Source organism: Panthera pardus, unplaced genomic scaffold (assembly GCF_024362965.1).
Source record: "Panthera pardus isolate Hobbes unplaced genomic scaffold, ASM2436296v1 HiC_scaffold_13, whole genome shotgun sequence".
Lineage (NCBI taxonomy): Eukaryota > Metazoa > Chordata > Mammalia > Carnivora > Felidae > Panthera > Panthera pardus.
This window is the reverse complement of record NW_026526688.1, coordinates 102,227,658-102,239,559: the sequence shown is the minus strand read 5'-3', so window position 1 is coordinate 102,239,559 and position 11,902 is coordinate 102,227,658. Positions and strand designations below refer to the sequence as shown.

General features: G+C 37.4%; 1 protein-coding gene across 2 annotated transcripts in view; it reads right to left on the bottom strand.

Moving 5' to 3' along the window:
- The window catches only part of BBS7 (Bardet-Biedl syndrome 7), a 36,618-nt gene extending 26,983 nt beyond the window's left edge, over positions 1–9,635 (bottom strand). For both annotated transcript variants that reach the window (XM_019418842.2, XM_019418853.2), the window contains exons 1-4: positions 9,432–9,635; positions 7,443–7,508; positions 3,546–3,608; positions 1,676–1,851 (exon numbers count right to left, since the gene is read on the bottom strand). In XM_019418842.2, the coding sequence (XP_019274387.2) occupies positions 1,676–1,851; positions 3,546–3,608; positions 7,443–7,508; positions 9,432–9,467 (341 nt within the window). In that variant the 5' untranslated portion in view covers positions 9,468–9,635. The remainder of the gene's footprint in view (positions 1–1,675; positions 1,852–3,545; positions 3,609–7,442; positions 7,509–9,431) is intronic.
- Between the last annotated feature and the right edge of the window lie 2,267 nt (positions 9,636–11,902).

The window sequence follows — 11,902 nt, the reverse complement described above, 5'->3', positions numbered from 1 at the left end:
CTATATCGAATCCAGTTTTCACTTGGGGAGCTGAAACTTGACAAAAATTATATACTAGTATATTACCTTTCACTTGTAGACTGCTATAACCATAAAGAAGGTGATAATAAAGAAGGTAATTTTATTTGAAGGTTTATTTGAAGGTGAAACTTCTAAAGTCTAGTTAGAAAGTTTTGGAATTAAAATTATTTCTTATCCTATAATTATCCTCATTGATTTTCTCTTCTTCAATTATCGCTTAAGTGGCCTCACTCTGTGGCTCTGCATATGATTTCAGTAGTCCTCAATATCATTTTTATCAACTAACAAAATTCTTTTTCAAGACTTAAAGTTTCATCTAGAAATCTATCTGTATTACATTTGCAATTATATTGCAGTTACACATTTTCCAAAGTACTGCTTACAATCACTATTGTTGACAAGAGCAGGGATAGATGGAAACGTTAAGCAGGGAAGGGATGCATGAGTGGTAACCAACTTGTAAGTTGTTGTAAGTGCTCTCTTACTGAATCTTGCCAAGTTATAACCTTGCTTTCCTATGCACCCTTATAAATTTGGGGATTCAGACAATAAATTTTCAAAATTAAGTAAAGATCTTCTCCATCCTGCCACTGCCACTCCAATAAAAACATTTAAGAAACTAGCAAAAGCGACTATTGTCTAGGAAATTCCTTATCTTTCTCAAACCTTTGCCCACACATCCTTCTGAATGTGAGTTATGCTAATTATTAATGTATTACTTTGATTTTAGCATTTTACAATTATCATTGACCATGTCTATCTACAAAAGCATTTCGAAAGTATTCTATTCTTATTAAACCACTGAACTCACTCCCATATACCACTGTTTAAATCTTACCTAATCTCACCAAACCAAAGTTTTGCGGCTTGGATGTCAGGACATGAGACATGCATTATACAGAATTATACAGGACAGCTGTGCATTACACAGAACGCTGAACTGAGTTAGCAGTTTTCAAACCAATGTCTGGTTGCTTATAGAACTTGGCTGCATCATAGTCAAATGAAGAACTTTTTCTTTTAACCCACTCCTAATAATTCCGATTCTGCAGGTATGAGTAAGACAAGAAATCTACTCTTTTAAGCTGCCAAGGGATGCTCCTCAGTAGTAGGTCTGAGGACAGTGGGTTAGATAAACTTCAAAGGCTTTTCAGCCCCCCATGATTAAAAAAAACTAAAATTTAAACTGCAAAATCTCACATATCCAAAAGCCCTTAAGGGAGTTATTTTTACTCAGGGTCTTAACTGATTTACCTAAAATTATATCCTATTGGTAGTTACCAACTTTGACGGCCAGCTTTTTAACAAAATGATGCTACCTCATAACCAAAATTACCAGAGACATCAAAGGAACAGAAACCTAAACATCTCTAGATTTCTTTTACTTTTTTCTTTTATACCTTAATCATGAATCAATTGAACCAATTAGTCAAAAATTAATGTGTAAATACTATGAGAGTCTTTAAAAGAAAACATTTCAACAACCAATTGATTTTGTACTGATTCTAGGTTAATTAGTTTCTTACTAACAAAGTGCCTTTAGACAATTTTACTTCCCAAGAAATCTATTAAGATATGAGACTCAATCTGATGTTTGTCACCTATCCAAAATATTGTAAATGGATATGTAAAGATAAAAAAAGGATGAACATACATAGCTTTAATGCTTTCAGTGAGGTTTGTTTCAAAAGAGAGGAACTGTTTTCCTCTCTTTGTGAAGCCTCTAATCTCAGATCCTGCAGCAACAAAAATTTTCTCCTGGGGTGTATTAAGAACCCCTCCTAGCTCCAATCTTGCAATCTTCTGCCCTGGTAAAGTCTTGAACACTGCCTGCAAAAATCATGGGGGAAAAAATTAAGTACACAAATTTATTGTAAGCATTTTCTTTTACCATAAAAAACGCTGTGATTTCAAACACACAAAGTATTATAGTTCCATTATATAGAAACATCTTTAGATACAAATGTATTTACTTCAGTGGGTCTTCAAGGTTTTTGGCTAAATATCTTCAAAATTTAGAATATTTATTGCCACACATATTTCAGCAACATCATTAAAATCTAAACTCCTGCAACTCAAAGTAGAGTTCATTAAGCAGTGCGATTAGTATGATTAACCTTATTAAAAATGCAGACTTTTCTACTGAATGAGAACCTGCATTTTAACAAGATTCCCCCACTGGCTCCAATGGACATCTTTTTACGCTTGAATTGTCTGTTTAAAACTAATCTCTCCTGCTTTCTTCATAATTTTTATAAATTTTAGTAGTATAAGTAAAAGATTGTAGAATTTACTGGAAACCTGAATGTATAACTTGATATCTAATTGGAAATACCATTTGTATTATTAATTTCTTCCTGGTTATTTTCCATTTTATTATTGGCACCAATTTCTCTCCCTCCCCTCCAATGACTTTATACAGAGAATAAAGTATCTGGGAGAATATACAAATAATAGAAACACTGCACCTTCTGACAGTTTTTACCCTATCCAGTTTTTTTATAAATTCTACATAATGTATAGTGAATATATAAGTGCTCACAGCTCAGACCCATTGCTTGTAAACTATGATCTGTCAATATGATAATGCATTAATCACATCCTTGATTAGGTTACATTAAGAGGCAGAGGTGATGGGATAGTCACTTTCGTGTTATATTATGTTACATAAGTTACATAAGACTCTACCTTAGCTGACTGGACAGATTTTCCTGCTGGCTTGAAGCAGGTCACCATGAGAGGGCCAGTGACATATGGCAAAGAACTGTGGGGGCCTCAAGATGTTGAGAGCAGGCCCTGGCTTATAGACAGCAATAAAATGGAGACCTCAGTCCTACAACAGCAAGAATCTGAATCCCGTCAACAACCATGTGAGCTTGGAATAGGACCCCAGCTCCAAAAAGGAATAGATCCTGGCTCATATCTACGCTGTAGCCATGTAAGACACGAAACCATATTCCTGACCCACAGAAACTATGAGATAATAGTATTGATTCAAATCCCCAAAAGTAATCTGTTACACACCATAGAAAATTAATATATCACCCTAGGCTGTCAAAGGTATTTTACAGCTAGCTAGAACATGACTGTTGTCTTGCCTGTAGCCTCATACTTCATGTAACTACTTTTCTCACAATGCATTTTTCATTGTTTTTAGGACAATTTTAACCTAAGAGTATTCAACAAGTAGTGTGTTTCTTTTTTAGAAAATCCTTTTTTCAAGGCACCTGGGTGACTCAGTCAGTTAGGTGACTGACTTTTGATCTCAGCTTGGGTCTTGATCTTGGGGTCATGAGTTTGGGCCCCACATTGGGCTCCATGCTGGGTGTGGAGCCTACAAAGGAAGGAAGGAAGGAAGGAAGGAAGGAAGGAAGGAAGGAAGGAAGGAAGGAAGGAAGGAAGGAAGGGAAAGAAAGAAAGAAAGAAAGAAAGAAAGAAAGAAAGAAAGAAAGAAAGAAAGAAAGAAAGAAAGAAAGAGGAAAATCCTTTTTTCTCCTAAAAAAAAAAAAAAAAGCTATACATACCACTGCTTCTCCCTTTTTCATGCCAAAGCACATAACTACCCCATCGTGATCTCCAATAACCACCTACAATAGATTGAAGAGAATATGAAATTACTATAATTATGTCCTATTAACTTATATGGGGGAAACAAGATCTCAAAATATAAATCATAATTTTGAAAGTAGAGATCAGAAAATCTAGGAAAGTGCCTACACAAAAAATAATAGTCCAAGAAATTACAAGAAAGGGGCAACGAGAAGGTAGGGAGAATCATTGAAGTTATTGGTCATATATTCTGTTCCTACAATGTAAAGAGAGCAAGAGAACAGAAACAGAAATGTCAGGGAGGTAATTTTTTTCCTTAACTAGAGGATAAGAATATGTTAAGATTAACTTTCAAAACAGATTATCAGTAAAGTTGTGATTGACCTACTTGATATTTTTAAAACCTTCTTAATAGAAAAATTTCACCCTATGCAAAAGCAGACAGAATATTATAATGAATTCCCACATATCCATCATTCAGGTTCAACAACTATCAACATGTAACCAATGGATTATTTTGAAATAAATACAGAGGGAGATTTTAACACTTGTTTCTCAGGAATTGGTAAACAAGCAGACAAAAGAGAAGGATATAGATTAGAAAAACAATTACCTCTGATCTAATATGTATGTACATATGTATGTGTACATTCATGTACATATGTGTAGGATATGTGTGTGTGAGTGTGTGCTCACACGTGCATAAATAAGCAATTCACTCATCCTAAGTACATTATAAATGTTCTTTTCAAGCACACAGGAACATTAGAAAATTGACAATGTATTAGGACACAAAACAAGTCTCAATTATCAAAAAGTTGATGTTGCACAGGCCACATTCTTGGGTCCCTGATTCTTAACTTTGGTGTGGGGATCACAAATCCCTTTGTGCATTTTATGAAAGCTATGGACTTTCTTTCTAGAACAATGAACATTCACAAATAATTATGCACACATTTTCAGGAGATTTATGGACCTTTGGTATTGGCAGATTCCTATTCAGATGAAAAAATACATACGAACAGTTAAGGTTTTGAGTTTTTTTTTTTTAAACACTACATTACTCCAATAATTTGTGAAAACAATAATTACAGGGATTCCCAAAGTGTGATTCCTAGATTCCTGGGGTCAACAAGAACATTTTAGGGAATCTGGCAAATGAAAACTATTTTTCTAAGTAAGTCTTTATTTTTCTTTTTTGCTATGTTGATATTTACGATGATGATGCGGAGCAATTGTGGATAAAGTTGCTGGTGTCTGGCAAGAATCAAAACAATGACAACAAACCTTACCGGTTGTCACTGTAATCTTCATCACCACTTGAGAGTAAAGAAAAAAATCAAACCTCATGTAAGAATGTTCTTGATGAAGCAATAAAAATTATTAATCTTCTTGAATTTTGGCCCTTGAATCATGTCTTTTTAATATTTAGTGTGAGAAAATAAAAAATATGCATAAAGCACTTTTGCTGCATACCAAAAATACCACTTAATACCAGTTTTAGTCACAAGCTGAACTATTCAATTTTTTCAAGAAACATAATTTTAAGAATGAAAGAACAACTAGCAACTATTAGCAATGGTTAAGGGGTGCCTGGGGGGCTCAGTGGGTTAAGTGTCTGACTTTTCATTTCAGCTCAGGTCATGATCTCACTCACGGTTTGTAAATCAAGCCCTGCAAGCACCCAGCTCTGCCACCCAGCTCTGTGCTAACAGCGAGGGAGTCTGCTAGGGATTCAATCACTCCCTCCCTCTCTGCCCCTCCCTGGCTTTCTCTCTCTCTCAAAATAAATAAACATTAAAAAAAGAAGGCAATGGTTAATAACAAGCTGTTACTAACACTTGGTATTTGTAGACATTAAAAACAAAACAAAACAAAACAAAAAAACTAAAAGAAGTGAGCTTGTCATTTTAAAGGAAAACAATTGAAAGTATTTGCTCCCAATGATAAAATTTGGGTTTTCAAGTGAAAATGAGTACTTATTTCAAGTGAAATAAGTACTTCGGAAGACTTGAATCTGCCACTGTGAGCTTGACAGCTACTCCATACTTAACTTTTCTGATGAAATCAGTAGTGACATCAACAAATGTGATTTGCTTTATATTTTATAATAACATTTGGAACAATCAACATTTGAACATTCAACTTTTGGAAGATCTGTATATCTCAATGAACCAATAATCTCAAATGACCATTACAGGATGCTATAAAACTATGCATGGGTAAAAGATCCATTCAAAGTACAAATGGTTTTTAATGTGTCAAAGTATGAAAAGCTAATCAATATGGCTTCTTATTCCACACTGCAACTAATGTTTAAGTAACTACTATTTGTCAAGTATATGTGAAGAGCCATAATTACCTGGAAAAAGCTATTTAAATAACTCCTAATTTCAACTGTGTGTCTGTGTGAGCTGGATATTCTTTGTATGCTTCAACCAAGACAACAGATTGAATGTAGAAAACAGATATGAGAAGTTAGATGCCTTGCTTATGCCAGACTAAAGAATTTGCAGAAGTGTGACACAACGCCACTATTCTCACTAAATCCTCTTTTTGTTTTTGAAAATGCAGTTACTTTTTATTAAAAATGTTATCTATGTAAACATGTAATGGGTGTATTGTTTAAAAAATAAAATAACAAATATTTTAGATATTTGTTTTAATCTTAATACAGTAATATTGATAGATATAACCTACATAAACAAAAGTTCTTTGGGATCCTCGATAATTTAAGAGTGTAAAAGGGCCTTAAGGCCAAAAAAGTTTGAAAAGTTCTGATCTAGTAGACCAAATACAATAAATGACAATGAAAAATATGTTGATTTATCTTAGTAAAATGTTACTACATCAGAATACTGTATTTATTTTGCAGCTATTAAAATATCCTACCAGTCTACTAAGAAATTATAATTGGTTTATAGAAATCATAGGATCAATATTGCTACGAAAATTATTGTCATTGTGGGGCGTCAGGGTGGCCCAGTTGGTTGAGTGTTCGACTTCAGCTCAGGTCATGATCTCACAGTTCACGGGTTCGAGCCCCACGTCAGGCTCTGCACTGACAGCTCAGAGCCTGGAGCCTGCTTCGGATTCTGTGTCTCCTTCTCTCTCTGCCCCTCCTCCCCAAATAAATAAACATTAAAAATATATTTAAAAAATATAGTTATCATTAATTAAATAAAAAGTTCAACATCAAAATACTTAATTACTCTTAAAAATACAATGAAGTTTAAAAAGGATTTTCCCAGGGCGCCTGGGTGGCTTAGTCAATTTACTGTCCCACTTCAGCTCAGGTCATGATCTCACAGTTCAGGAGTTTGAGCCCCGCATTGGGCTCTGTGCTGACAGCTGAGAGCCTGGAGCCTGTTTCAGATTCTGTGTCTCCCTCTCTCTCTGCCCCTTCCCTGCTCACACTCTGTCGCTGTCTCTCTCTCTCAAAAATAAATAAACATTTAGAAAAGTTTTTTTTAATAAAAAAATGAAAAGAATTTTCTCTATATCCTAATGTGCTTTATGTTTCTTGTTCATATACACAATCTAGTACACACAATTACACACTGAGTAAATTATTAACAGGGGAATGGAATATATTTTTCAGTCAGTCAACAACATTTATCGAGCAACTTGGAATATACTTTTCAATAAGTTTGCTCAAACTATTACAGATTGTACACAAAAATTATAATATCCAAGAAAATTACTGACTGTGGATGTGCCTTGGTATTCCAACCTCTGTTCAAATTAAAAGAAATTTATTTCCATTTTAACATCAGCACTTTAAAAAGAGTAACTTACTAATAAAGAAAGGAATATAAACCTCTTCTCTGTCAGAGCAAAGAGATAGGGAGAAACCAGGATCTCTACAGTACCTTTTGTGTAGCTCTGTGTCTGGAGGCAGGAAGTAACTTCATAGTCTTCTGAGAGGTCACTCCCACCTAAGGAAACACACCAGCCACCTAGTGAATGTTTTCTGATACACTAATTTGAAGTGATTACATAAGAGATTAAAAGAACCAGCAGATTCAATTCATTTTGTATTGCAATTAGTGATACGAAACAACTACTATCAGTGATGAACTTACTTTCTAATGAAATATATGCCACAAATGACAAAATATAGGAACCACCCCAAAATAGTAAAATTTATGCTATAAAGTTGTCAAGCCAAAAATAATGTGACACTAGTGGCAACATACTTTATGAACACATATTTCTAGAAGCCTTCATTAAAAACTTCACACAGTTATTCATTTTCGTACAGTAATTAAAAATCTTTGGAAATAGATTACAATTATTAAAAATGCGACATAGAAGACTTCTGCAAAACACCGAACATGCTGAGGGTCATGTCATCCAATCTGATAGTGAGGACTATTTTACAAAAGGTATGGAAGATGCAAACAGCAGGGAACTGTCACTAGTGGTGCACAGTATGAGAGAAGATGTGGGGAGGATGGGGACCAATGGGACAGGCATTGCAGTAAACAACAGATCATAAAACGATTTACATATAGTGTACAAGTACAACTTTCTTCTGTATTCTAAGGAGTAGTACTAAAGTTTAAAGTAATCTGTTTAGGGGGCGCCTGGGTGGCTCAGTCGGTTGAGCGTCCAACTGCGGCTCAGGTCATGATCTCATGGTCTGTGAGTTCAAGCCCTGTGTCGGGCTCTGTGCTGACAGCTCAGAGCCTGGAGCCTGCTTTGGATTCTGTGTCTCCCTCTCTCTCTCTGCCCCTCCCCCCATTCATACTCTGTCTCTGTCTCAAAAATAAATAAAACACTAAAATTTTTTTTTGAAAAAAATAAAGTAATCTGTTTAGATTTGCATTTTTGAAACATTCTAACAAGTGATGTGAAGGACGGCTTGGAGGGAGGTGAAGCAGGAGGCTAGGAGCCCAAATAAGAGGCTATTTCAATTACTGGAGAAAGAGAAGATGAAGACCTGAATTGGGGGTAATGGAGATGGGGAAAAAATGGGACCAGTCAAGAGATGTTTAGGAGACACAAGCAGTAGCAAAACGTGGTGACCAGTTCACTACGGAAGATATTACGGTGAAAAGTACGTAGCATAGCTAACAGGGAAACTGACGGGGCAAACTTTTGTATCATGAGCCAAAACGGGATCACTGAAAAAGGAGATGAAAAAGAGGGACAGAATGGCTAGAGCTGAAATACTGAGAGGCAGGATAGTGTAAGAGAGAGAACACCAGCTCCGGAGTCAGAGACTTTGTTTCAAGTTAAGAACTTCATCCTTTTTCGCTGTTAAGTAATTAAGTGATCCTAGATCACCATCTATAACATTATCTACTCAGAGAATTTTTATGAAGAGTAAATAGTAATGTAAATTAAGCTCATGAAGAAATTACATGTGCAATAAAGAGTTGTCGTTGGCTTTTATGATTATGTGGCTGGTGACGTCCAGCTCAAAGCGAGAAGGGTCTGGCGCTCGGGAGAAGGGGCTGGGGAGAGATGGAGGGAGATTCCCGGAGTTACGGGCCAACAGGTAGCTGCAGCCTGGGAGGCGTACGGCCTTGAAGAGGAATCCGAGATCACGTCAGCTCTTTTTAGGTATTCAAGGTATATTCTAAGTGTATATATGTACATTCTATATATTCTAGGTATGCTGGCAGCCGCCAGCAACGCGGGAGCGTCTGCCGCTTCTTTCCAAGTCCCCGCGGACCCTCAAGGGCGAGCAGTAGTTGCCCGTGACAGCGACAACGAGAGCGCAGCACCCAGCCCTGCACCTTCGCCGCCGCACCCCCTCTGGGCGACCCCGACAGACGTCAGTGGAAGGACAAAATCCTCTCAGGGAGCGGGGCTCGTCCCGCTTGGCGCCCGCTTTATTCCCTCAGGTTTACCTGTAAATAATCCGCTCGGTTTAAATTTAGATCCATGATGGTGGCACCGATGCTGGGGCCAGCGCCGGAACCGCACGGGAACAACAGAGGCTACTGGACCTCAGGCCTCACGGGTCCCGCTCGCGTCCCCTCGAAAGGCCAACCCCCGCTACGACGGCCTCAGTTGGGGATGCACAGGCGTGGCGTCAAGGCTGCGGCGTCCAGTGTGACGTCAATACGCTCACGCGAAGGGAGCCCACGGCCAAAAGAGAAAGCCCCGCCCCTCTCCCAAAGAACCGCCCACTGACTTAACCTGCTCCAATCACAGGCGGAGAGGAACGGAGGACTAGGCCCAAGACACTAGAGAAAGGTGGTTTCCAGGGAGACTGGAGACGCAGTCTTGGCTCCACCCCCACCGCGGTCTAGAGAAGCACCTCTTTAAGTCTTTCTCAGTGTAGACCCCTGATGTGAAACTTATGTTGACGCTGAACTATTTTACTGACACGGGAAAGAGTCCTTCAAAGAATTAGGTTCCACCGTTACAGGAGTTAGCTTACCACAATAGTTATCAAACTTTTGGCCTTACAGCCCCTTCCCAAAACTCTTAACAAACTATTGAGGACCCCAAAGACCTTTTGTTTATATAAGATCTGCTGATATTTACTATATTAGAAATTAGAACTGGAGGGGCGCCTGGGTGGCTCAGTCGGTTAAGCGTCCGACTCTTGATTTCAGCTTAGGATATCTCTGGCTTTGTGAGTTCAAGCCCCGATTCAGGTTCCACAAGAGTGCAGAGTGTCCTTGGGTTTCTCTCTCTCTCTCTCTCTCTCTCTCTCTCTCTCTCTCTCTCTCTCCCTTCCCTGCTCACAGGTTTGTGCTCGCTCTCTCAAGAATTAAAAAAAAAAAAAAAAGAAAAGAAATTAAAACTGGAATTTTAAAAGTGTACTTAAAAATAAACTTATTACAGGGGCGCCTGGGTGGCTCAGTCGGTTGAGCATCCGACTTCAGCTCAGGTCACGATCTCACGGTTCGCGAGTTTGAGCCCCGCGTCAGGCTCTGGGCTGATGGCTCAGAGCCTGGAGCCTGCTTCCGATTCTGTGTCTCCCTCTCTCTCTGACCCTCCCCCATTCATGCTCTGTCTCTCTCTGTCTCAAAAATAAATAAAAATCAAAAAAAATAAACTTATTACATAAAAATTTTAATGAAAATATTTTGGGAGAAAAAAAGAGATAAAAAGTCTGCAAATTGGTGTTTGCAAATCTATTTACTGTCCACCTGAATAGACAAGCAAGTCCCAGATCTCCTACTGCATTCCATCTGTTGGTATATGTGGGTTGTTTTATTTAAGTATATGAAGAAAATCTGGCGCAAAATTAACAAGTGGTAGTTTTTTTCTTTTTTTTTTTATGCTCGTAACTTTTGGCCATTTATTTTTATTTTTTATTTTTTATTACATGAAATTTATTGTCAACAAGTGGTAGTTTTTTACAAGCTAATTGCAATGTGGAATGTGTCTTCATTATATAACATCAAAGAAATCCTATATGTTAATATCACCATGGATTTAATCAGAAAAGTTGTGAAATATTGGAAAGCTATCTACCTCAAACATGGAAACAAATTTTGCAAACTTCTCATTTGTGCTTAAAAGGTCAAATTTTAAGCATTGGCAACAAATGTCAGTGGTTTTCCTTAAAATGATAGGTTCCCTTCTTGAATTCACAAGAAAGTGTATACCAAATACTCTAGTCTGACTAATCATAATTTTTGTCAGTTGTGCTTTTTTAAAGAAAGTGTTCCAGCTACCATCTCCAGTAATCACACATACGCTTTTCCTTGAGACAATACCCCTCAGTATTCAGTAGAAATGCTTTATGCATACTTCCCATTTCATCACACAGAATATCTGAAAGAAATGTATTCAAATTGAGACTTAAAATTAACAACTTTTACTGCTTCACAACGGACATATTTATGTAGTTTTGTTTCCTGCCAATATGTGGCATGAAGAATGCGGTAACTATTGAAGCCACTGCTTTGATTCATGTTTAAGCACCAACCGTACTTAACCACCATTGCTTTTGCACCATCAGTGCAAATGTCAACACAGTGCAAAAGGCAGATAACATCTTAGTGTAATGAAAAGAGTTTCAAAATCACAGACCCCCTGAATAGGCCTCAGGAACCTGCAGACTACTAGTGGCCTATAATGATCCAAGGTCTGACTTAGAGCTAATATTCCCTGATCCTTTGATCATTTCTTCCTTAATGTACAGTGTTGTGACTAAAGAAATACTAAATACAGATGAGAAAGATACAGCCTCTTTCCTGATTTCTTTGGTTTACTAGGAGAGAGTTCACAAATGATTGTGAAACAAGATTGAAACCCTGAGAAGGGGGTACTTCTTAGGAAGAATAACTATTTCCAGCAAGGGACGTGAGAAGGTTTTGTCTAGATACCAGAATGTTCTAGACAATTCTTTTTCTGAGGC